At 35.1% G+C, this 27570-nt stretch overlaps 1 protein-coding gene across 6 annotated transcripts in view; it reads left to right on the top strand.

The window, feature by feature from the left end:
* PHF6 (PHD finger protein 6) overlaps positions 1-27570 on the top strand; it is a 131887-nt gene that overhangs the window by 90403 nt on the left and 13914 nt on the right. For 4 of the 6 annotated variants that reach the window (XM_081042421.1, XM_081042423.1, XM_081042420.1 and 1 more), the window contains 7 exons: positions 1182-1365; positions 1578-1679; positions 14924-15057; positions 15333-15376; positions 25046-25215; positions 25578-25721; positions 26720-26824. In XM_081042421.1, the coding sequence (XP_080898547.1) occupies positions 1228-1365; positions 1578-1679; positions 14924-15057; positions 15333-15376; positions 25046-25215; positions 25578-25721; positions 26720-26824 (837 nt within the window). In that variant the 5' untranslated portion in view covers positions 1182-1227. The remainder of the gene's footprint in view (positions 1-1181; positions 1366-1577; positions 1680-14923; positions 15058-15332; positions 15377-25045; positions 25216-25577; positions 25722-26719; positions 26825-27570) is intronic. The other 2 variants (XM_081042425.1, XM_081042424.1) reach the window with 1 other exon arrangement.

Here is a 27570-nt window from a genome sequence, read left to right as displayed (position 1 = left end):
ATCTTGGAAAGCTACAGTAGTAGTGTTAGTAAGTCCAATTTTCAACATAGTATCATGAAAACGTTCAAATATATAGAAAAATGGAAAGAATTTATAAATTTTAAGACAGAAATTTGAGATTTTATTCATTGTGATGTGTGTTGTGGCAACCTGGGTCCTGAACTTCTTAGTTGATTTGGAAAAACTACACAAATCAAATAACCGATTTTACACATGTTTAGATACTTCTGAAGAATCCATGTTTAGATTGATGATCTAAATCTGAAACCTCCCATGTTAGAGCTTTTCTTCCCTTTTTTGTTTGACTATCCTACCTATAATTATAGTTTGACTGAATTTAAGTCTCATTCAGAACAATTTTCCTTCCTTTAGACAGTCTTACTAATTTGAGTATGAAAGTTACTGTATTTAGAACACCACTGTCAGTTTGTAAGTTTAATAAGCAGACTTATGGTGTAAATCTCAGAGTCAGATAATACAGTTGTTTTTATAAATAATTGGTTTCTAAACTCTGCGTTTTTGAACAGATTGTTGTAAGCTTAATTTTTTCTTTACTTGAAAATGGAATACAATAGCAAAAATTAATTTATTACAGATATATACGTGATTTTTTTTTTTAACTTGAAAATAATTCAAGTTTAAAAATGTGTTCCAAAGTCATGGTTAAGTAAATTCATTTCTCTTGTTTGGTTTATCAATATGTGAACTTTAAGGAATTGTGCAATTGTAGAATTCTGTTCTTTTTAAATATTGTGTAGTTCTCTTAGTAGTTTTTGCTCTTCTCTTAGATAATTCTTTGTTTTCTTGGAGGGGCACCTAGCTATACATGAAAAATATTTTGCAATAGTTATGTTAGCAGATGATAATTTTAATATCACACATTGTACGTTTTTACTTATCCATGCAGGATGAATTCTAATTATTTCACATATTCCCTAATTTGGCAGCAGTTTGATTTTTCTCAATTATTTCAGTTATCTTTTTTCATTAAGTTATATTACGCATAAATACATATTTTTTAATTATGGCGGCACCTTAGGTTTTAAAATTAATTTGTCTATACTAAAAAGCCATTTTAAATGCATATGTCATTAAGTCAGATATTAAACAACTTACATGACTATGTGTAAACTGATTTTAAATGAAATTAACCATTTTGTTACCCTTCTTATTCTCTATAGCGTTTCTTGAGGCTTAAAGTGGCATTCTAAAGGCAATTTAAAAATCATGTCGAGCTCAGTTGAACAGAAAAAAGGGCCTACAAGACAGCGCAAATGTGGCTTTTGTAAGTCAAATAGAGACAAGGAATGTGGACAGTTACTAATATCTGAAAACCAGAAGGTGGCAGCACACCATAAGTGCATGGTAAGTATACTGACAGCCACCGAGAGACCTGAAACCTTGGAAATCTTAACAATGAGTAGTCCTGAATACTAAAAGTTAACTCAGTTAAAATTTTAAGAAATGGTTTTTCACTAATGCAGTGCCATTTTTTTCCTTTTAAGTAGAACATTTTATTCACTGTTTCACTGTAATTTCTTTGTATATGAAACTAATTTTTTAAATGTAATTTATAGCTCTTTTCATCTGCTTTGGTATCATCCCACTCTGATAACGAAAGTCTTGGTGGATTTTCTATTGAAGATGTCCAAAAGGAAATTAAAAGAGGCACAAAGCTGGTAAGTTGGTATTTCTGCCTCTTGAGAATAAAACTTATTTTAAGCTCGTGAAGGAAGAAATTGCCTTTTTTTTTAAGAGTGTATTACATTATTAACTGAGTATAATTTTAAATTGCAGTCTTATTTCCCCCAAAACCAGCAAATTCCAAGGCCAGGTTTGCTTAACAATCAACAAAAAAAGGAGTGAATCACTTGAAACTATATAATGTTATTAACCAGTGTCACCCCAATAAATTTAATAAAAATAAAAAAGTAGCAAATGCAAAAAAGGAGTGAATCAATATATTCAAATTTTTTTCTTTTCAAAAAGAATTAAAATCTTGGTATCTGTGTTGACTTAGAAAACAAGCATTTTGAATGTATTGTGTGTTAAAGTCTTCATTTAAGTATATTTTCATAATTCAATTCTGATGTGTTTCCATCTTCCATCATGAAGTAATTGTCATTGCAAATTGAAAGTGCCCTTTCAACAGGAAAACATTAGCAGTTGCTGAACAAAGTGTTTTACTGTGGTTCAGCTATACAACATAGCATTTTTGGCTTTAGATGACTTTTGGTGAGTTTTACAGTTTTTCTGAAGCTGTGCTAGAGTAATGTTCCTATAGCTGTCTTTAGTACCAGTAACCAATTGGCAAGATTTTTTGCTCTTTTGGAAAAGTAATGTCATTTCAGTTGCTATTTATGATACATTATGGTTTATATTAAAACAGTTCCTTTTCATTTGGTTATTTTTCTCCTCTGAGCTCCTTATTGAAATTACATCTGTAAATGTTCCTCTAGTAGCTTCACTATGAAGTGTTTCATTATTTTAAAGATGGGTTTGGCAGAACATAGATCTACGTGCTTAGGCACTGAGTAATCTCATATTTCACAAAGAATCTGATGGGAAGAGGGTGCTATCAATTTGATGACCAGGAATAATCTGTTTTAAAAATAGTGAGTCTTCTAGAAAAACAAAAACCGATATGAAGTTCAAGATGATATTTGAGATTTGCTTTAAGATAGTCTCAAACCCTAGAATCAGTATTGGCACATATGGGAATTCAGAGGTCAGACCTTTTTTATTGTAATGAGACTTTAACTGTGAAAGTGTTTATCTTCCCCACCCTAAAAATTGTAGATAGCAATAGAATAAAATGCTCTATTTTTTTAAGCGTGATTTTTATTTATTTAAATGTGGCTTTAGATTTCTTCATGTTACTGAGGCTTGCTGATTTTTGAGAACCAGAACAGCATGTTTTTATTTCCTCGTCCTTAAAAACAAATTCAGATACAAAGGAAGAATACTTGAAAGTAGTTGTACTGTAAGCCTTATTACCCCATTATTTAGTCCTTGGCACCATGACTATGCCTGGAAAATGCTTCTACATCCTGACTTGTTAGCATTTTTATCACTTGGCATGGCTGCTCTAGTCAGAACAGGAGCGGTTTCGGTCCCTAATGTTACAATGTTATTAACAAATGCAATGCCTAGTTTTACATGAAGCAGCAGCATGCATCTGGCAGTATGGTTAAATTCAATGGAGATTTAATTTATTTGGACTGTTTGTGAAGAAAAATTAAGATCTTTGTGCAGATTTCACTATTATACAATGTTTTAATTAATTTTTAATGGTATATAGTGTAGAGAGTTGATTTCCCCCCTCAAGTGTAGTGAGTTATACAAAACCACTTGTTCCTTGATCTAGGGAGTGGAACAATATTGGAGGTGAAGATCATAAACTCTAGTAACAGACTTGGATTTGAATTCCAGCTTTGTCACTTCCTAGCTGAGTGACCCTGGACAAGTTATTTACTTCTCTGTGCTGTGTTTTCTTCACCTGCCAAAAAGAGATAATGACAGTACTTGCTTCATGAGAATATTGTGAGAATTAAGAGTCTATACAGGACTGAGCATGGTGTCTGGCATGTGGTTAGGACTTGATAAATGGTAGCCACCATTGTAGTTACTATTTGTAAGTAATAATAAGATCCTGCTAATATTTTCAGGCTAATGAAAAGCATGCTGGACTGGGAAGTCATGAGGCCTGTTTTTTTAATGACTCTGCCACTGGCACATTGTGTAACTTTAGACAAGTCATTAACTTATTTGCCTTTTTGCCAGTGGTAAACAGGTAATGCTGTATCATTGCTTACTAAACAGTGACGTTGCATGACTAAACAGTGCTATAAAAGATTTAAAGTTACCTTAGGAAAGGTGTTTTGAAGCCATTTTGAAGCTGTGGGCATCTGGCAGTGAAGAATAGTGGCAGAAGGAGAGAACTGTTGAGCATGGATATATAATTTTGCTTCTTTTCCCAAAATGCCAGAATTTAAATAACCTACATTGGGGATAGGACTAGAGTCGCATTTATGTGTTTAACTTTGAAATAATTTTTAAGTCTCCTTTCAGCTGTTAGTTTTGCTCCTTCTGTTACATCATTTTTACATCAAGTAACCAAAATTCCAGATTTTCACTTTCTTCTTTCCTTTTCCCTATGTATAGTTGTCTAAGTAATAAAAGGGCCATAAATCAAATAGGTAAGGAGAAAAAAAGTGAAGAGCTTTATGTAAGTAAACTACATATAAACTAGATAATCACCTTCTCTAATTGACTTTTTAAAGCATTTTATCCTGTGAGCCTGTTTGCCCTGGCTCCTGTTTATCGAAATTCTTAGGTGAAAAGTAGGTCATGAATACCCATTGAAAATAATTGAAAACAGCAATGCTGATCCCGGGGTGCTTTCAAGACAGGTTCCGGTCTGTACCTGGTGTTGGCTCCAGAGGTGCTCACTCGCCCCAAAGGAAAATATAGAGAGAATAGACTGGGCTTGAAAGAAGAGTGTAGGTGGCCAGATGGATGAGTCTTGAGATGATGGGAGGTTGCAGTAGAGCAGAAGGTACAGGTGTGTGGTTTCTGTGCTCTTGCTGACAAAGGCAATTTTCTAGGGTTTTCATGTCAATCGTAAGGATCAGGGGAGGAAAGCCATTCCTCATGAATATATTCATCTCTTTTACATCACCTTTAAGTATATAGCGCAAAGGTGGACCAGGCAAAATTTGCCTGAGTACTAAGGTTTTTATAATTTGAGGCTCTGTTTTTGCAGTTAAGACTGCAAAAATATATATTTTCCCAGAATGGTTTCCAGTTTCTGTTGAAGCCATATGGAGACACCACATCTGTACCACCTACTTTTGTTCTCCAGCCATCTAGTCAAGAAACGCAAATTTCCAAGTAAAATTATGAGTTATCATTGTTTTCATTTTGTTTAAGGAGGCACTTGAGAGAGGTATATTTGAAGAACATACACTTTCTGGATGAAGTTGGTGAGATCACTAAGAATATCTACATCGGATGGTTACTGTTCTCATTGGCACCTGTTTCAGATACATCACACTCTTAAGAACAGAAGGAGTTCAGAAAACCATTTAGTTCACCTTCCTTACCCCTAGGCAAGACTACCTACAAGCCATCCAACATAAGATTTTTGCCTGCCCTGTTCTTAAATATATCACGAAATTGTGATTCTACCCAAGCAACCTGAAACAGGACCAGTTTTATATAACGCTTTTCAGAGTAGAGAAATTCATCCTTCTTTATAACTCAAGTATCTTGCTTAATTTAAAGCCATTTATTCTAGGTCTGTCTCTTTCCATTCAAGTAAATACTCGTATTTTTTTCTTATTAAAAATGAAAAATTCTTTATATATTTTATGACTGTCCTCAGGTCACTCCTAAACTTTCCCTTTTTCAAACTAAATTTTACTCACGTGTCTTAAGAAATCTGCTGAACATTTTCCTTGCTTTTTTCAGTAGTAGAGATAGCTAACATTTATTGAACAGTTAATACTGGGGGTACCAAAAAATGTACACACATTTTAAGAGCTGTTACCTATGCTCAAGCAGTAGTTTGCCGTAATCAGAAGTGTCTGGACACTGATGGTAACCACTTTGAGCACCTCTTGTCATTGCAGAAGTCAAACATGACTTGTATTCATCTTCTGTTATCAGTATATTTTGAGTATTACAATTAATACAGTTTTTTCCTTTCTTAAAATGTGTATACATTTTTTTGGCACCCTCTGTATGTGCTAGAGACTGGGTCGTGTACTTTAAATACATGATCTATTTAATCCTCACAATCATACTGTGAGTTAGGAAGGCGTTCATTTTCACTTTACAGATGAGGAAACGGAGGATCAGAGAAGTAACCTGACCGTGGTCATATAGCTAGTAAGTGGCAGAGCTGGAATTTCAGTACAGAGCCAGTTAACTCCAAAGTCAGAACTCTTAATCACTGGGTTATACTAGACTGCCTTTTAAGCTACCCAACCAAAAATCACATTTAAAAAAATGTAATGATTAGAACTTAGTAGTTTTCTAATAACGATGGACATAGTACTGAATTTAGGACACAATCAGACTCCTATTAATATATTCTGTTAATAGTATCTTGCTGGTATTTAGGACAAAAATTTGTGTGTGTGTGTGTGTGTGTGTGTGTTCTGATTCTCTGTTGTCCTCAAGATATTTTTGTAGCCTCTGAAAATAAAAAGACCAATTCTACGTGGTCCTTACTTTGTTATTTAGTACCAAAGGAGTGCTTGGCACCCCAGAGAAAAAGGGTGTCTGATTTTGCGAGTTTATGGACTAAGTATTGGGCATGCCATGAGTCTGCATATATGATCATTTATAGTATACACCTTTTTATTCTGTGCGAGAGGAGTCTTGACTATTTAGGCAGTTCCTAGAGGTGGTAAGGTTTAAAAAAAAGGGATGAGTCCAGGAAACAGGTTAGCTATCCTAGAATGGGTCATTGAGCTGGCAGTAATGGATTAGAATTGAGTGAGGTGGGATGATTGCAGGATCTTTAAACATCAAACAGGTATTTCAACTTGGATAGGAGGGGGTGGGGAAGGGCAATCTGTGCATGATTTTTCATGAGGTAAGTGATACACAGTAGTCATTGGAGAATGAAATCTAATGATAGCAGCATATTTGGTATACACAGATGTACTGCAGGCATCTTAAACTTGACCTGTCTAAGCCAATGTTCATTATCTCCCTACCCTGAAAACTGATTCTCTGTCTGAATCCTTTACCTTCGACTCTTCCTTCTTCCACAACAGTCACTTGATTCTATTTCTGTTACTGCTGGTAATTATTTGATCTCTACTTTTAAAACCTACTGTCGCTCCCTGACTCAGAACCTTTACTGATGCCTTACTGCATACAAAATAATATCCAGGAATCAGCCTGTCCATCAGAAATCATATCTTTTTTTTTTTTAAGAAAGGGTTGTTTTGTTTTTTTTTTATATATATATTTTTACATTTGTTTTTGCCTTGTGTGTGTGTGTGTGTGTGTGTGTGTTGAGAGCCCACTGGCCCATGTGGGAATCGAACCGGCAGCCTTCGGAGTTAGGAGCATGGAGCTCTAACCGCCTGAGCCACCGGGCCGGCCCCAGAAATCATATCTTAACTCACCCTTTCCGTTCCTTATCTCATTTCCTCTCCTCTCAACTTCCCAATCATCCTCCACTTGTCCCCACTGCAGTGTATGTGCTTATGTTTTTCATCTCCTAGCTGCCTCTCACTTTTGTCTGTTTTTGAGTTCTACTCAGCCTACACCTCTGTCACAGCATTGAACACACTAGGCATTGTATTTGTCATATGTGTGCAAGTCTTTCTTCCCTACTGTATTGTGAACTCTGGGGGAGTAGAGACTATCTTCTCTTTGCCTAGCATAGGAGTAAGTGGGGATAATGCATGGAAAACAGCACAGTTCTTGATGTCTCATTTATGCTCAACAGTGTTCTAATAAATAAGTGGGCACTCATTAATTGTTGGTTGAATTTGAAGGAGAGAAGAACTTAAGTGGGATAATAATGTGAAGCATTAATAATGGGCTAGGTGTAAATTGACCAGGAAAGTAATGGTGCAGTATAACATTCCTGTTTTGGCTAATCAGTGTTTTAGTGTTGTTTGCAGCTCTAGTGGTTTGAAAAGGAAGGAGAAATCTAGAGGGAAAAATCAGATTGGTTGTTTGTTCTGGATGGTGGAGAGCTAGCTGTACATGCCTCAAACAGCCTTCACTCTCACCCACTATGGTGGTGTTTTTGTTGTTTCCTTAGGTATTATATTTGTCAAGGCCTCCATCTAGAGCCTAGAAGTCATCTGTCTGGCCATTTATCAGGTACTTAATTGAGTGCCTACTCCGTACCAAGCACGATGTTGGACACTTTGAGTGAAACTGTAAATAAATATAATTTAGCCTTAGAAGTATCTAAAAGAAAGCCACAGGAGAGCTGGGAAAGAGGACCATAATTAATTTTACCAGGGATGTCAGAAGGCTTCGTAGGAAATGAACTTCTGAAATGTGTTCCACTGGGCAAGTGATGCTGTAGAAGTCACAGGGGGAAGAGTTTCCAGGAGGAGGAAGTGGTCAAAAGTATTAAGTAAGTATTTAATGCCAGTGCTATTTAAAGCAGTGTGTGGCTCATTTAGCATTCAGTAAGGACAAAATGGAGCATCCACATTGTGTAGAATGCTGCCATTGTTTACTGCATACCAAGAAGTAGAAGATGCTCGGGGACTAGTAGTGCCACTGACCAAGCAGTGGTACCTAACCAATCATGAAATCTGAAATGGGGGACAGGGAATTAGAGACAGTTATCTTTTGAAGAAGGTTCCCAAGTGATTTTTGATGAACAGTCTTGGTCATGGACCATTGCCTTAGGACAGGGGTCAGCAAACTTTGTGTAAAGGACCAGATGATAAATATTTAAGGCTTTACCAGCCATATGGTTGCAGTCACAGACGGTACACACAAAAACGGGCTTGTCTGTGTTCCAATAAAACTGGGCTTACAAAAGGGGATGGTGGGCTGGATGGGTTTGCAGGACCCACCTTAGGGTCTTTTGGAGGGGAAACAGATAAATTTTGTTCCCGAAGATGGCCTCATTGTCATCTGTGTAACTGAGTGTACATGAATCATGAATGTATTCATACGAATGTGAATTTTTTAAAAACTCAGATTATGGGGTGCAGATATTTTGTCATTTATATTAAAGTGAACTTTGCTTTACTTTGGAGGTGATTAAGGAGAATGAATGTAAGGCCAAAGAGAAACTTCCACGTCTAATGATGCAGAAAATCAGGTCTCTGACTATTACCGAATCAGTTAAAATTTTAAAAATTCAAGTTTTTTTTTTTCTTTGCCTTGATTTAATACTTCTTTGTAATTGGGGATACTGTCGATTTATTTCCTTATGTAATTCTCATTTATTTGTGCTAATGGAGGAGAACCCAAACCAATAATAAAAAATAATCTATGTCTGGTGTTAGGGGGTGTCTCAGTACTTACTGGAGCATGGATGTGTACTTGGTGTTCCTCACAGATCACATACAGCGAGCAGCATAACGGTTTAGAGTGCTTTCAGCCCAAAAGAGCTACACTTGAAAAGAGCCTAAACCTAACAATCTGAGCTCAGGACGTCTATCTGAATCTTTTAAGATGAAAAGAGAATCTAGAAAAGCCCCAATAAGAGAATTTCTACTCCTGATGAATGAGGATTCATAAAGTTGGATGGAGTTGGGCTATGTGATATTTAGAGCAAAGGCAGGAGACTAGGTTAAGAACTTGATAGGCTTAGTTCATTGCCCTCCAATTCAAAACTTCTGAAATGGTTTATTCAGTAATTGCTTAGATTTAGTCTGTTACTCTAGTAAAAGCAAGGATTTTTCAGTGGCCAGTTTTCAGAAGCACTTAGAATTTAAGATCCTAATCAATCAGGTTGTTTACTTTCCAATGACTTTGTCAGCTTTCAGATTTCATTTTTGCTTTCTAGCTTTCCATTTAGACCTAATTATTATATTCTATAGATTTTGTTATTAACAATATTGTATTGTTAGGTTTGTGTTTTTATGAGACCTTCTTCAAAATGTTATACACACACACACACATACATGTGCACACACATACATACTGGATGTGCCAAAAAATGTATACACTTGACTTATATTCACCTTTTTGTATTGATATTGATATATATTTTTCATCTTTTGTATTGATATATATATATACATAGATATATATATATATATATATATATATATATATATATATTTATTTTTAAAGATTTTATTTGGGAAGGGGAACAGGACTTTATTGGGGAACAGTAGCATGTTTTTCCAAGGACTCATCATCTCCATCCAAGTCAAGCTGTTGTCCTTTCAATTTTAGTTTTGGAGGGTGCAGCTCAGCTCTAGGTCCAGTCGCCATTGTTAGTTGCAGGAGGCACAGCCCACCAGCCCTTGTGGGAGTCGAACTGGCAACCTTGTGGTTGAGAGCCCGCGCTCCAACCAACTGAGCCATCTGGCCACCCGGGAGCGAGCGGCAGCTCATTGACTTCATTCTAGTTGTGGAGGGCACAGCTCGCTGGCCTATGTGGGAATCAAACTGGCAGCCCTGTTGCCCAGAGCTCGCACTCTAACCAACTGAGCCACCTGTCTGGTATATATTGAGTATTATAATTTTAATACAGTTTTGTCCTTTCTTAAAATGTGTATACATTTTTTGGCACCCTCTATATATATATGGCTATAATGAGAAACCGGAAAGTTATAAATTCCTGTTACACCTTCCTTTGAAATGGTATTACTTTTGGGAATTTTTAACAAATAACTTGGACAACTGTCAGTTAACCAGATAATTCAGAGCTCACTTTGCTTTCTAACTATGTTGGACATGTGAGGTATTACTATAAATAGAGCAGTGAACCTGGAGTTAGGAGAATGTTTTAGGCAGCTCTGAAAACTTGCACCAACTAATTGTCCTCCTTTTATTAAAAACAGCACACATAAATAAACACCAGTGTAGGGTTAACTCCTCTCACTTTTTGTCGCAAGTCTCCTGTGAAAACATATTACCTGTTCCCAACTGCAAGTACTTTTGGCATTTTTTCTTTGAGTAGTGACTCAGGAGCATGACCTCTTTTTGTACCTTCTTTTGCATTCAGTACATTTGTAGCCATTTTCTTAGACAGGTGTCTTGAGAAGGGTAACTACTTGGCTATGAGAATTTATATCTATACACTGGTGGTCAGTTACTGACATGCATAATAAATAACACGGCAGTTAAGGTGGCCAAAGCTAAGTTTGTATCCGTGGTCTTAGTTGATTTTTTCCCTGAGCTTCTCTCATAGCTACTGAGAAAGCAGTATTTTTCCTTTTATTCCTTAAGACTTCTTCATTTTGCAAACTGAATTTCAATCCTGGCCTAGTTCAGTTGACTGAGGAGCAGGTATGCCCAAGCCACTGGCTCCTGCAGGACTTTAGCTAAGTCATGTTCCTTTCAGTTCCTGTTGTCTCCTCTCATGTGTGACTTAGTTCCTCTTTCATCCATGGGTCAGCTCCTTGAGACTCTGCTTATGTGGCACAACTTAACCTTAGCATAGTATAGCTTCACAGACGACAGAACAGTGGTTACCAGGGAGGAGAGGTTGGTCAAAAGGTACAAAGTTGCAGTTATGGAGGATGAATAAGTCTAGAATTCTGATGTATAACTTGATGACTATAGTTAATAATACTATACAGTATACTGGAAATTTGCTGAGAGTAGATTTCTGGTGTTCTCACCATGCACCAAAAAAATGGTAACTATGTAAAGAAACGTTACGTTGATTAGCGCAACTGTAGTAATTGTTTCACTAGGTATCTATATTAAAACATGTTGTATACCTTAAATAAATTTGAGATAGCCATGGGTAAAGTACAAGCATGATGTTAAATGGCAGCTGACATTCATTCTGCTGAGGGCCCAATAAGGACTGTAACAAATTGCAGGGCAAATATTTTGTGTAAAGAGGAATATGGGATAACATTACTCGGGTCTGACTGCCTGCTGCCTTTCTGTACCATTGGGGTTCCCATTTTCCTGTTATTCCATTTTTTTTTTAAGAGAAGTCCTTTGTTTTATTTTCCGTAACTTAGCTGGTTTCCCAACTTCTTTAATTTTTCTTTTTATCTCTTATTCTTTACAATGTTTCTTAACAAGGCTAATCTTTTCCTCCAGATACTCTTGCCTCTGCTCATTCTGTGCCCCTTCAACTGAATTGTTCTCAATTTCACCTTTCCAAGTCCTAGATCAGACTGTTTAAATATTTTTAGATATACCAGAAGATAATTACGTTAAATCTATAGGTATTAGAAACATGAGTGAGAAAAAATATGCCATAAGGTATTAATATCTTCAATAACAGAGTAAGCTTAAAATCAACTACTTTGTAAGACACAGTGTTAGTCTTCCAAAAAAACTCAGTCTAGAAGCAGTTGATGGATAAAATCTACACATTTATAAAGATAATTAGCCATACAAGGGAATAAAATGGTAACAGTCAAAATGAATATTATAAGTCCGATAGGAGTTCAGGGAAAAAGAATTATTTCAGGAGTTGGAATATAGCACAGTAGACTCAAAGATAACAGTTATGTTCCTATTTTGTATTCATATGTACACAAGCAGATTAAAATTTTATATTCAGTTTTATTATGGATAATTTTTGCTATTTCGTTAGTACCTTGCCAGAATTTCATACACAAGCAGGTGTTTCTGCTGGTATATGAATGCTACATAAAATAGATCCTTAAGTTCTAACTGAAAAAAATTCATACTGTTAACCTTGAAAAGAACTTTCCACTCACTGAAAACATTTTTGTTGGTATTCTTGATCTTTCTTTTATTCCTTGAGCGAAACTGACAAAAGTGAGAATAAGCATTTTCTCACTTAAAAAAAAAATTCTCCTAAGTTGCTGTAGCTAACTGGTTATGCTTTGGGCAAATTTGAATTAATAACTACCAAAAACACATTTTGATAAATTTTGGACATTTGGTTTCCTTCTCATTCTCAGTAAACTTAGACATGGCTATTGAAAGCATTTGCTCGATTGGTATTCCCAATGTTTCAAACAATTTTTTGTATATACAAGTATTTTTGACCAATGTAGAAAAATCAGGAAATTATGAAGAAATCTAACCACCCAGAGATAACCACTCAGCATTTTGCTATATTTACTTCCACCTATTTTCAAAGAATATATGTCATAATTGGGATCATAATTCACATACTTTTGTATCCTGCTTCATTTTTCACTTAACATGATATATAAATCTTTTCTCATGCCATTAAAATTTCTTTGAAAAGAGTGGCTACAGAATATTCCTACATATGGGTGTACTATAATTGATGTAGACATTTCTCAATGGTGGTTTTCCATAGGTGGTTCTACATTTCAGGCTATTCTAAGTGGTTCTGCAGTGAACATGATTGTGTATAAATCATTTGAGTCTAATTTTTTTTTTTTTGAGTCTAATTTTTTAGACCAGATTTATAGCAGTAGAATTACTGGATCAGAGAATATAAACTTTTTAAAAGCTCTTTGAGAAATAAGGTAAGTTTCTGTGTAGAGAGTGTGTACCAATTTCCAGCAGCCGATGAGAGTGCCCATCTCACTGTATCTTTGCCAGTGTTGAGGATTTTGCCCAGTACAGAATTTTTAACAGTACGTCTCTGTGCTTTTTTGCTTGCTAATTGAACTCAATTTTTTTTCAAAATGTACTTATGCAGACCCATATTAGATGTAATTTCAAGATGAACTGCTTGCAGTAGAGTTTTTAATGAAGCAGGGTAATGTTCGATTTATTAAGTAAAAAAAAGAGGTTGCAAAATGGTATGAGTTACATGGAAAATACTTTCACGTAAGCATTGTAACACTGTAAGAGTGTCTCTGCTTGGTGAGTGTGAGTGATTTTTAAAATTTTCTTTGTGCTCTTTTGTGTTTTCCAAAATTTCTAAGGCTTATTAGCCTTAGTGTTTTGAATAGAAATATAATTTACTAAAGTAATAGAGCCTTATAATTAAGCTGCAGTACAAATGTTCCACCGTCTCAGGAATTTATAAGCCACTCCAAAGTATTTACCAGCTTTTCCTGCTTGATAATTTGGCAAAGTATTTCTTTTTACGGTGACACTTTCAAGTTTCTGTATTTATTTAAGGAAGTAGAGTATTTCATCAGTATTAATAATGGTCACTGGCCCTCATGTTTTCTTGGAAGTACCTGTATTGAGAATGTTTGTTTCTAACTTATATGAGTATTTTTTGAACGATAGCTTGAATAAGACATTGAATGTTTGTTTCCTTGCTCACAGAAATATAAGAAATTTTATTGGAATTTATATTAGCCTCTTGGTACAACAAAATTCCTCAGGGACCAAGTAATCCAAAATTAGGATGGTAAATGTTCTTTATGTGAAAATTAATAAGAAGGAATGAGAACAGTTCAGAATGAGGTATCTAGCATCCTAAAAACAAGTGAGCAGTTTTTTAAGATTTACCTTAACTGTGAGTTTATTTTGGGATGACATTTATAGCTTAAGAGATAGCCTCATTAGAAGTCCACTCAGCATGGTATACTCTGATAATGTTACTCAAAACCATTAACAATCATTGTTATGTCATTATTATGTACTTTTTTAAAAGGTTTTTTCCTAAATTTAGATCATAAGCTAGTTAAACAATATGAATTATTCAGTGAAGTCATAAGGTACGGTATATTAAAATATATATGTCAAAAAATATCTGTTCTATCTATTTGTTCTGAATTCATAATGCAAGAGGTAAGTAACATAGATTAAATTAACAGATGAGCCTATTTTCTCAATCAACTTGACCTCATAAAATGTTTTTGGTGCTTGAGGTATTTAGAAATCTACCTAATTCTTTTAGACTCTCTCCTTCCCTCACTTAAAATTGATTTTACAAGGTTCCCGAATAATATGTGAGGTTATTTCTCACAAAGATTATCATTGATTAAATGGAAATGCGTGGAAAAATTTTTTGTGGTATGAGGCATTTTTCCCAGTTGACTCATTTCCAGTAACAATCTGATTTGTGAAAAGGTCTAAGTTATATACAGCTTACATCCCTGATATGCAGCATTTCAAGTGTTCTCTTGACCACAGTGAAACAGTAGACATTAATAATATTCCATTAATTTTGTCATTATTTAACATGGAAAAAATACCCCCAATAGAATTTTACTCGAATTATTTCTTGGAAAGAACACAAGAAAAACAGCATTATTAGTTACAAAACTTTTCAATAACCAATTTGTTTTCCTTGACAGAGATTGATATGCCTCTAACCTGATATCACTGCCTTAGCAAAATCACACACTAATAATATTGTTTTATTGTTTTGCTGTAGATGTGTTCTTTGTGCCATTGTCCTGGAGCAACAATTGGTTGTGATGTGAAAACATGTCACAGGACATACCACTACCACTGTGCATTGCATGATAAAGCTCAAATACGAGAGAAACCTTCACAAGGAATTTACATGTAATTATTCAACTTCTCTTTAAGTTTTTGTTTTTTAACAGTCATACTTTCTTTAGGCTTTTAAAACTTCCCATTTCAAAACATTTCATCATCATTGTAAAAGGTGTTTTGGGTAAAAAATTTAATGCTTAGAGAAATGACATAGGAAGTTTAATAAGATTTTTGGAATCTCGCTTGCGAATGGGGTGAAGTGTACTGCTCATTTTTTTTTTCGATTTGAAAAATGGGTTTAGTTTGTTTACTTGATAAGTTTTAATTTCTTTATTTTTTTATAGGGTTTATTGCCGGAAACACAAGAAAACTGCACATAACTCTGAAGGTATGTCTTTTTAGCCGCTTTTCAATTTCAAGAAGAAATTTGAGTAAAATATGAATGAATTATACCGTCTTAATTTTTACCATAAAATGTATCTCAATATTGAATACATTTCGAAGAATTAAGAAAAGTGTTAGGATAAACTAATGTGCAGTAGTGAAAAAGATCTGCATTTTTAAGAAAACTTTTATCCCAGAGTTCTTGTAAAGAGTTCATCAAGGACATATCTTTAGGAACAAATGATGCTAGCGGTTATGGATTTCTGTATTGATGTAAGTGTGTTAGTAGATTATAAAGTTAATAATTGGGCTACTGTCAGATATAGAAATGTGAACTGGGGATACTAATACATTTTGTGATCACCAGCCTTTCTGTTCAATATTCACATTGTAGTACTTTTTAAAAAAATACAGAGATGTTCATAAGAAGTAATCAACTTTGTAATGTAAACCTAAAATTAGTTTATAGTTCATTTCCACCTAAGTTTATACAAACCCAGATTAGTCATGTTTACATATACTTAGCCAACTTGTACTTGATCTTTAAAAGGTATGGGAAAGTTCTCAAATTGAATTGTGACTTATTTCAAAGCTTTTTCAAACAGGTGTTTTGATACTTTTACTATTAGGTTGGTGCGAAAGTAATTGCAGTTTTTGCATTTGTTTTTAACCTTTTAAATCACAGTTACTTTTGTACCAATTTAATAGCAATATAAAAAGGATTAAATTTAATCTGACGTTGTTCTATCCTTCCATTTAGAATAAAGATCTTTTAAGTGTTTGTTAGCTTCTGAGAACTTGTTGCTTAGAATTAGAGTGGTTGTTTCTTTTATAAAGACTTACCTTTATAAATTATCAGTGTTAACACATTAAAATTTGTGGCCCTTTTTGATCTCTTAGATCTTGGCTTTATAATACAAAATAGTATTGTTTCCACTTCTGGACTCCAGATTAGCCCAAATACTTCAAAATTGCTGGTTAAAAATACAGTCTTTAGCAAAAACTTGTCTTTCAGGTAAACGGATTGGATAAATAATAAGAACAGAATGTTTTTGAAGTCATAGGTAAAGTGCAACTGATAAACCTTTGTAGTGTTTTTCTTCAGTTTTTTTCCCTCGATTCTACAATTGAATTGAAAAGCCTTTTGTGAAAGGTTAAGAGTAAGCTTTCCCACCTTTCATTACTTCAGATTTTAACAGTGTATTTATTTGATTCTCTTTAAGATTATAGTGACCATATATGGTAAGCCGAGGATTGAGATTTATGACCTGATGAACACAAGTATATGAGCATACCCTGGGCAGGATATTTGAAGATGGCAACAATGATTAATTTAGACATTCCCTATATTTCTACAGCTGATAGTACCATCTAGTGGTAGAGAAACGTCACTGCAGGCTACATAAAGTGGAATCATTTTGACCACCTTTTCGCTTTGAGAAACTTATTGAGAAAGGTCAAAATTCATACTTTTCAAGATGACCTTTCTTTTAATGTAACTGGCAAGATTACTACAATTCAATTTTTTTAAGTTGCACTTTTTTAAATTAAAGTTTATTGGGGTGACAATGGTTAGTAAAGTTACCTAGGTTTCAAGTATACAATTCTGTATTACATCATCTATAAATCCCATTGTGTGTTCACCACCCAGAGTCAGTTCTCCTTCCATCACCATATATTTGATCCCGTTTACCCTCATCTACCACCTCCTCCCCCCTTAAAATTCAAGTTTGTGATGCAGTTGATTTGAATTTTGAGTTCTGTGTGTACTTTTGTAGCATACTGGGGCCCCTTGTGTTATTGATAATATATGTAGTGTATTTGTACTCATATTGTAGAACCGGAAGCATAATTTAAAAGTCTTACAGAGTTTGTATTTATTGAATTTTGACTTTTATCACATTCATCTAGCTTGAATTTATTTGATATTGAGTGTTTTGTCAGAAGCAGAACTTCCAACTATTTCATTTTCTATTGGGAAGCACGTTCTACTTTATGGTTGTAACTGAGGATGAGGTTTATAAGATTGTATTCTAGGGATTGTCTGTGTTTGAGAATTGTACTGCGCTAGTCTGTACAGAAAAGAGGAATTGATACCTGTGGCAATTTCTTAATCATTTGCCATCTATGTCTCAATACCTACTTTCCTAATATTAAAATGAGAAATACTATAATGTTAAATTTGAGAATCTCTTTACTGTCTCCATAGTTTTGCTCTTTCCAGGCAAAACTATGTAGTCTTTTCAGCTTGGCTTCTTTCACTTAGTTGACATTTTTTTGGAGGTGGGTGTTAATTGGTATATACATACTTATGAGAAAGGATCCGATAGGCAAGACGAGATTGAAGGTACAGGAAGGAGGAATCAGTGCAGAAGCAGAACAAGTGCCCTGTGATAGGAGGACATTTCCACTGTAATAGGAGAGGATAGGTAGTTCCTATCTGGTCTGTTTTCTCTGTGAGTGAGAATGTGGGGAGAGGCGTAAGGATTGGAAGTTGAAAGAGAGAGGAGAAGTTTTGAAAGAATAGTTGTGAATACTGGGAGAGGAAGTTTGCCTAGGTAAATGTGAGGTTTCCAGAGTGGATTGAGGGCCCAGTTGAGGTTGGTAACCATAACTTTATATAGTGATACCATCATTTAGGTTGTGTGACTTTCCTCTAGCAATTCAGGATGCTGGGTGTGGATAGAGAAAGTGGCTAGTTGGTTAATTCAGAATTGGGATTTTGCCAAGTAGGTTCAACAAAGAAATGAAGGGATAAAGCAGTTTAGGATGTTTGCAAGAGAGGAATCTAAAATGGGGAAGTGAAAGCAGGGAAAGAAGAAACAGGAAGGAATTATACTGGAGGTCCTGATAAGGTTGAAGAACAATGAGAATGAAAGTCTTTGGAAAGGCAATCATTTGTGGTCCTAAGTGTGATATAATGACTTCAGAGGTAGACCTATTTTAGGTGATTAGAAGGTCGTGATTATAGGGGTTGGGTAGTGGGTGGACACAATCGAAGAGTGAGTGTTAGGTGTTGCTTGGATTGTCCTTGTAGACAGCTGAATTCACCAGGATGGTGGCAGGGATTGGGATGGAGAAAAGGGCTGTGAGCTGTGTGCTAAAGAAAGTATGATGGGTGAGGTAGAATGATTGGGAGTTGGTAACTTAGCAACAAGGAGGGGAAGGAGATAGCATACTCTGTGGACCAGCAGAAATGGCATCAGGTGGGAGTTTGTTAGAAATGCCTAATCTCAAGCCCTACCTCTTACCTACTAAATAGGAATTGCCATTTTAACAAAAGTGGTTTTTATGCACATTAAATTTTGAGAAGCCGTGGTTTAGCTGAATGACATGGAGCCCAGCAGTGCAGGGCTTTTTACAAGGGGATAGAGAACTAATGGCGCGACAACCCGGTCTAATAGAACTTACTGCTGTGATGATGGAAATGTTCTATATTTGCCCCTTCCGATATGGTAGCCGCTAGCCACAGGTGGTCATTGAGCACTATAAAATGGTGTAGTGCCCTCCTGTTCTTCATAGGAACTTGTACTTTAAAAATGAACCGGACTAGCCAGAATTAAATCCTACATCTTATGTGTGTGTTTTTTTTTGTTGGCCTTTGTGTTTAGATAATAGGTATATTCTTTACCTTTCCTTAAAGTAATACTTCAAAAAGGTCAAACATTGCTAATAGCAAATAGCTCTAGCTTGTAACTGATGCCAGTCTTTTGTAGAATTACTTTCCTATGATACTAGCTTGTCATCACTAAGCATTTGAGTATGTGCAACGAACTGTGATGACACACGAATGGTGGCTCTTTTAAAGTTATTTTCATTAAAGGGGTTAAGGCCTTTGTATTTAATAATTTATGTGGAGCAAAGTAATCTGTGATGAGATAGAAAAGGGTATTTAGAGTAGATGCTGAGTGTTGGCTATTTACAGCAATAATGTGTAGAATTTAAGTCAGGGTCACAATCATAACCTCAGCTCGGTTTAAGTTCTTGAAATTGTAAGGAGCCAAATGTGTGGTTTAATTATTTTTCTTAAATTACCCAAGATAGAATGTTTTGCCTGGAACCAGTGCTCAAGAAATGTTTGTAACCTCTGCATTTTCTTTGGCTTAAAACTATGCACGGTATTTAATGTGTCACTTATTTTGGGTGGTACTTCCTTGTCCTCTAGCTTCTTTTGTGCTGGGTGTTAGTAGAGTACGATGAATTAATAAAACAGGGTTTCAGTTTTGGGCGGGGAGACACAATTTAGTTACCGGTATGCGACCAATTGATTAAAATACTGTGGTGACACATGGGGGTACTTAGAGATAAAAAGGCATCACGTTTGCTTCGTACTCTTTTAAACCTTTCAGAAAAAAAGTACATGAATATTTAGAGAGAATGAATGATAAAGCAAATGTAGTAACATATGAACGTTTGGGTAAAGGGTATATAGGGATTTTTTTTCACAGATTTATATAAGTCCGAAATTACCTAAAGTATTGTAGTGGTAAATGCTGCAATTGCAGTGACCATAAAATCCTGGGTGTTCTGAGAGAGTGTAAAGAAATCCTTTCTGTCCAACGTTGGCGACTTTGGTCTTGGTTTTTCAGGGACCTGATGGATCCCCTAACAGACATTTCAGTAACTTTGTATTAGAAATTGCTTGTCAAGTCATATAACTCAACATATGTTTCAGGAAAAGGGGTCACCATAGTTATATTACTATTAGAAGTATATTGAAAGTACGCTATTTGTGTAGATTTAAAGCCTTTGCCTGCTTCAGTATTTCTTTAGTATTTTCTTTCCCTTGTTCATTTTCTCTAGAATATGCTGCAACTTCCAATCTTCATTACTTTTATTAAATGGAAGTTTAGGGGAGATTTTAATATGGTATCAAAGTCTTTAAAAACTTTTTAAGTTAGGTAACATTGAATAAATTTATGAAGTACTGGAAAGGCAGTTTCGTATGCTGGTTGAAATGTGCTTTGAAATCAGATTTATGTTTGAATCTTAGCTCTGCCACTTACTAGTTACATGATCTTGGGCAAGTTAGTTAGGATCTTAGAGCCATAGATACTGTATCTGTAAAATGGGGATTTAAAAACCACACCTCATAGGATTCTTTTTTTTTTTTTTTAATAAGCAATGGATTTTTTATTTTATTTTTTTTAAGGAGGGCACAGCTCCCAGTGGCCCATGTGGGGATCGAACCGGCAACCTTGGTGTTATTAGCACCATGCTCTAACCAACTGAGCTAACCGGCCACCCCCTCATAGGATTCTTGTAAGGATTAAATGAAACCATGCTGGTAAAGCTCTGAGCAATGTTCCTGGCACATAGTGAGTGCTCAGTAAATACCACATTCTGTATTATCATTGTCGTTACTATTATTCTTTGAAAACTCTTCCTACCTTATATTACCACTCATCTTGTCATGTGTTCCTCCTTGGAAGGTAATAGAATTTAAATTGTATTTGTGATTTAACTTGGAAAATGTTAGTGACATATTGGTATTGTGCTCTTTGCTAGATCTGACTCCGTATTCTTTCATTCATTCACCAGATATATTGACTACCCATGTGCAAAGTTGTGTGCTGGGCATTATTTATGCTCATCTTGGATTTAGCACACTTGACCAACTTTCATTATAAGAAATTTCAAACATATGCAAAAGTGTGTTTTAAAAAAGCCCGTCACCCGGCTTTAGTAGCCATCAGCTCTGGGCCAATCTTGTTTCATCTATTACCCCCTCCCCCACCTACTTCCTCCATCTGGATTATTTTGAATTAAATCCCAGACATCATATTTCATTTTAGCATACTTAATTAAAAATAATATATTTTGATGTATGCTAGGTATTTGTATCTGCATATGCATAAAGGAAATCATTTATCTGATACCTTTACTGAAAAAGCAGAACGCAGTTTACTACTGACATGGGAGCATTGTATTTCCACGGGAGAATGTAGGGCAAGTGGCTGCCAGTCTTCCTTTTGTAGCAGCCCTAAAGATTCAAAGCAGAGGTGGTGATGCTTGGCCTTTTTTCTTTTTAAAAAAAAATTCCAGCAAACATTTCTTGAGTGCCTGCTGGGTGTGGGCACATTGGGGAGTTTAGAAAAGAAGCCCCTGTGGACATAGAGCTTACAGTCTACACAGGGTATTACAAGAGAAATGACTAACATTCTAATGGAATTTTATAGTTTACAAAGCATTTTTCACCAACATTTTCTTAAAGCAGCCTTTTCAGGAAGGTGTTATAATTGCCATCTGATGCACCAGGAGGTTTTGCCTTGCAGCAAAGTACCTTTACCAAGTTAAGGCCTAGTAAGTGGCAGCCTTCAGACTTTCTGTCCATGGGTTCTTTCTACTTCATACTGTTAACTGGTGTGAGAATTTAGGAGAGGAGAGGGAAATGGAGCTTAAACCAGGAAGGTGTAAGATAAGGAAAACACTGAATAGGAAGAAGAGAATTGGTAAAGGGACAGGGAAGGCTTTGCAATACTAGGAGGAAGAGGAGAGTTGGTTTCCTGGTAAATTGGTCACTCCACTCGTGTGCCTCATAGGGACAATCAGAAAGGTAACAGAAAGGGGTCTGGCCATTCTAAAGTGTCATAGACATCTGGGGGCTGTGCTCATAAAGGTTGGGAAGACTTGGTGCCACAGAGGACAGTCTTATTTTGTCTCCTCCCTTATCAGCCTGGATTTTTAGAATTTGCAGCTGTGAATACAAGGGTAAGGTATTATTTTTTATCGTATTTATTTGTTTGAATAGGTATTTGAGCATTGTATTAGGTTGGTGTAAAAGTAATTGTGGTTTAAAAGGTTAATAACTGCAAAAACTGCAATTACTTTTGCACCAACCTAATGCAAAACTCAGCAGTACAAGGCATCCTCTGTAAGTAAGCTTTCCTCCCCTCCTTGCCCTTGTGTCTCAGTTTCCAAATTCCTTTGCTAAAGGTATCCACTACTACAGTTTCTTATGTATCCTTGCAGAGCAGTTCTATGCATACATAAGTATGTTTGTGTATTGTACATTTATTCTTCCAGAAACCATGGAAGCAACTTTTAAGTTTCATTTTATTGGAGTTTTGTTAAATTAGGTTAGCGAGAACTGATACCATTCTAATGATGATCCCTTTCATCCAGAAGTATGGTCTATCGCAACATTTTTCCCCTCCCCCGCCCCCTTTGATTCAAGCCACTGTTCTCAGTCTAGTTGTGGAAGATGCAGCTCCCTGGCCCATGTTGGTATTATGAGCATTGCGCTCTACCCGGCTGAGGCAGTTGGTTGCCAGCCGTTAGTCGACTGCTCACAGCAGCTCTCATCGGCTGCCGGCTGCTCATGGCAGCCCACTGTTCATGGCAGCCCAGGCAGCTCACGGTCGTTCACCACAGCCCATGGTAGCACACCGCGGTCGCAGTCGACTCCTGGCAGCCCAGCTCCAGGTCGGGCCGTTATTCACAATCTTACCTGTAGAGGGCGCAGTGCAGTGGCCCATGTGGGAATCGAACCGTCGACCTCTGCGTTAGGAGCACGCAGCCACCCCAGCCACCTGGCTGTCCTTTCTCAACATTTTTGTGTGGCTTTTATATTTTTATTTCTAACACATCTTTGTTGGGTTTATTGTAGCTTTTTATAACTATTTTAAGTGCTATTTTGATAGGTAAAATTGATGTATCACTTAATTTACACTTCTTTGATTCTAGAGAAGTCACATTTTCTGAAAAGTATGTTTACTTATATTCTGTGAATAAATGATCACATTTTTCTGTCGCAGTCTTAATCTTTTATGAGTTTATGCCATAGGTGCAGCAGATATTTTTCTAGTTGCCTTTTAATTGTATCATTTTTTTTACTTTCAGAAGTTTTAAAGTCTAATATAGTTAAATCTATCACTCTCTTTTGATTTTTGTTTTACTATTGCCCTTAAAATCCTCTAAAATTTTATACTGAATGATTCCATATTTAGGACAGACAAATATGCCATATGGAAAACTAACCATGTTGGCCTGATAATCGAATCAGTTAAGTAATTTCGTTATAGGTGTTTAATAATAATAATGTTATTATAGTGTTAGTGATTGTCTTCATTGTAAATAGCAGACTTATATATATCACATATATGATTATAATATTTATTAGAATGATTGAAACTTTTGGTAATGATTTTTTCATTTCAAGGTTTTCAGTTTTGGGCAAATGTTAGTAATTCCAGCAGCTTTAATGTTAAAAATTATTAGTTTGAATGTTTAAATAGGTGGTGTGTTCCGATATGAAATTTGCTATAGGGTTAAGATCGGAAGATGTCTTTAATTGACTTGTCTGGCTTCATAGGGAGATTTATTCACATGAGTTTGTCTTGTTGCCTGTAAAACTATCCACTAACTTTTTACCTTTTCCCCTTTTTTCCTTTCTCAAATCCTACCATAGTTATGTGAAGTTGTATTGATACAAATTTATATTGTTTTGTAAACAATCTAACGTTCGCAGTTCCTGAGTTTATACATTTAAGTACCGTATACTGATTTCATTACCCTCATTTTGTCATAACTTGCTTCTATTTCTAAAAAAAACAAACAAAAAAACAAAAAAAAACTTTAAAGTATTTATTAGGAAAGATCAGCATAGGAGTTGATATGCTTCCTCACTGAGAAATTAGTCCCTGGAATTCTGATCAACAACTTATGGCACAAAAAGAAACAAGAAAGGTATTAGAGCTGTGCGTAACACTTTCTATAGTTTGACCCTAAGTCAGGTGAACTCAATTTGATTTATACAGGAGGCCCTCAAATAAAATATTTGTAGTGAATAACTGAATGAAACACCTTCCATTAATGGTAGAAATTCTTTTCAAATTGCTGGGAAATACAGTTCTAAATTTCTACATAAATTTTGTTTAATCCATTAAAGTATGTACAGCTAATCTGCAACATAGCTTTTCTACCTCTTATGTTAGAAATTCCTCTTATACTTGCTACTTGTTTAGTTACTTGATCAGTTGGTTAGTTCATTTGCAGGTGACTTTCTTGTTGAATTTGATCATTTGATTTTCATGATAGTTGAAAGAGCTATCTGTTTAGAGCAGTGCTGTTCAATCGACTTTTCTGTGATGATAGAAACATTCTATGTCTATGATGTCTAGTAAGGGCGCATCTTGCCAATGTGACTAAGTACTTGAAATGTGGTCAGTGTGATGGAGAAACTGAAGGTTTAATTTTGTTTAATTATAAATGATTTAAGTTTTTAAAAACATTATGTTGCTAGTGGCTACTATATTGGAAAGAGCATATTTACCTACTTTATTTTCATATAGTTTTCCAAGTTATAGTAAGTTTGTTTCCTAGGTAGGTGTTCTGATTTCACCAACAGTATGAGGTAAAACTCTGAAACCTATGGTAAAAAAAATAAAATAACACGAGCTAATTCTAAAAATTAACTTATTTGACTTTAGAAATACTTGCTGAATCATGTGTGTAGTCAAGATTACAAAACTCATTTTTATAGAATTGTAAATTTGGTGGAAATCATTAATTTTCCAATGATTATAAAGAAACTATTTTTACTTTATTTTTTGGTTGCATTTATATGAAACGTTAGGCTGCTGTATTGAGTATACCATAGACCATTTCATTCTAAGGAGAAACCTATGGTTCATGAACTAATGCTCATTTTAAGCTTTTGTTCGTTTTTAAGCAGCTGATTTAGAAGAAAGTTTTAATGAGCATGAACTGGAGCCCTCATCACCCAAAAGTAAAAAGAAAAGCCGCAAAGGAAGGCCACGAAAAACTAATTTTAAAGGGCTATCAGAAGATACCAGGTCCACATCTTCCCATGGAACAGATGAAATGGAAAGTAGTTCCTATGTAAGTAGAAAAACATTGGATGCTTACTTTCCATTGCACCATAAATATTTCATTTAACACAAAAAAGGTTATACCCTTTTCCCCGAAAATAAGACCTAGCCGGACAATCAGCTCTAATGCATCTTTTGGAGCAAAAATTAATGTAAGACCCAGTCTTATATTACATTTTATTATATAAGACCCAGTCCTATTTTACTATAATTTATGCTCCAAAAGATGCATTAGAGCTGATTATCCAGCTAGGTCTTATTTTCGGGGAAACATGGTAGGTAAAACTCGTCATTTGAAATGGAAATGATGACTAAGCTTGAGGTACTGATAGCATATTAAAGTTTTTTTTTTTTTCTCTTTTACATTTGCAGAGAGATAGGTCTCCACACAGAAGCAGCCCTAGTGACACCAGGCCTAAATGTGGATTTTGTCACGTTGGGGAGGAGGAAAATGAAGCAAGAGGAAAACTGCATATATTTAATGCCAAAAAGGCAGCTGCACATTATAAGTGCATGGTAAGCTTATGCATTTTTTATTTGCTTTTAAACCCAAGTTTTTTGAAAAGCATTTAACTAGGAACCAAATATGGCACTCCCCACCCCCCCAGCATTACTGGTTTACAATTATAAATAGTATATCCTATAATCCCAAATCTTCATAAACTTTAGGCTTTTAAAAATAGAGCCTTTGTGATTTAGTAGGATTTGAATTAATCCTAGTTATAATTCCCATATTCCAAGAGTTAATCCACAATTGACTCTTTCAAAGCTGTAAAAATTTCAGTTCTATAAATTTGTCGTGAAAGATATGTTTACTCTCCACTATAACCTAGTAAATGTCTCTTACTGTACTTCACACACTGTATTGCAGTTATTCATTTTATGGTCATCTCTCCCCTAATAGACTCTTAACTTCCTTAAGGATAAGAACTGTCCTATCTTTGCATCCTTAGATCCAGGTCTGACATATAAACGTTTTTGAATTAGATTGTATTGAATTACTCATCTCATTTATGAGTAGGTTTTAGAATACATATTATTCATATCAGAGGTTCTTAACCAGAGATGCATATTAGATTTACCTGAGGAGCTTTTTCCAAAATATGAACCCCTGAAGTAGATCACAGACATAGCTGGTTTGGGGGAAAGAAATTCCCAGGTGATTCTGATCTGCATCTGTAATTTAAATTTATCAATTTTAAACTATTCTTTAAAACTGTGGGAATGTAAAACAGTAGAGATGACAGCGTGACACTTGAAATCTTCATTGCTTAATGAAGTATTGAATCTTGGCTTCATACTGGCAACCTTGGTTTTATTTCTTTGTCTTTATTTGGGGTTATATTTTAATCAGACATGGGAATATATTTAAAATGTTTTAGTCAGTACTTGATTATTAAGGAAAAGTCATCTTTCTCGGGATATTAAAGTAATACAACACATTTGTTGTTATGTTTAATCTTTTTCCCAAAAGAATTCTGAATATTAAATATTCTTGCATTTTTCTTCTCTAGTTATTTTCTTCTGGCACAGTCCAGCTCACAACAACATCAAGAGCAGAATTTGGAGATTTTGATATTAAAACTGTACTTCAGGAGATTAAGCGAGGAAAGAGAATGGTCTGTGGTTTTATATTTATGCTATGCAACGTTTCTCTTCTGACTTTCTGCTTTAAATTTAGAACACATATCAAATTTATCCAGTCATCAAAAAACTTAATATAAAGTAGTCCATATGTTAAAAGCACACTATATATTTGACTTATTTGTAATATAATAAACTATGCTGATGTTTCTGAAACTTATTCCTCTTTGTAACTTCATTACTTATATATTCTACTAAGATTTATATTTCAGGGTATTTGAGAGTCTTTTAATAAAATAAATTAAGATGTGAATGTGACATACCTTATTCAGTTTAAAATGTTAATATTGTTTAAGCTTGCTTAAAGAAAAAAAATCCATAACCCTAATAGAGCATTGAGAACCTCCCCATGTTGTTATTCATTTTTTTTAATAAAAGGAAAAGATTTCTTTCAGAGCTTTCTGTTTAGTTAACGTTCACATGGTCACGCCTCTTAAAATATTTATCACAGCGTTAAAGTTTTCTTTAAAATGTGCCTAAGCCTCATGTTTTTAAACATACAAATTACTAATAAATAGCTTTAAGAAACATTGGCATCTTGATCACTTACTCCTTGTAGTTTATGAATACTATAAAATATCTATGGAATGCAGAAATCTTTTCTTTAAGACAGTGATTATCTCTAGAAATGACTTTAATTTTTGAATTTTTTATTGTGAAAATTTGCAAACATATCAAAACTAGAAAGACTAGTAACACACGTCTATCCATCACCTCGACT

Source organism: Rhinolophus hipposideros (genome assembly GCF_964194185.1).
Source record: "Rhinolophus hipposideros genome assembly, chromosome: X".
Lineage (NCBI taxonomy): Eukaryota > Metazoa > Chordata > Mammalia > Chiroptera > Rhinolophidae > Rhinolophus > Rhinolophus hipposideros.
Note: the sequence above shows the minus strand (reverse complement) of the source record. Positions and strands in the feature narration are given on the sequence as shown.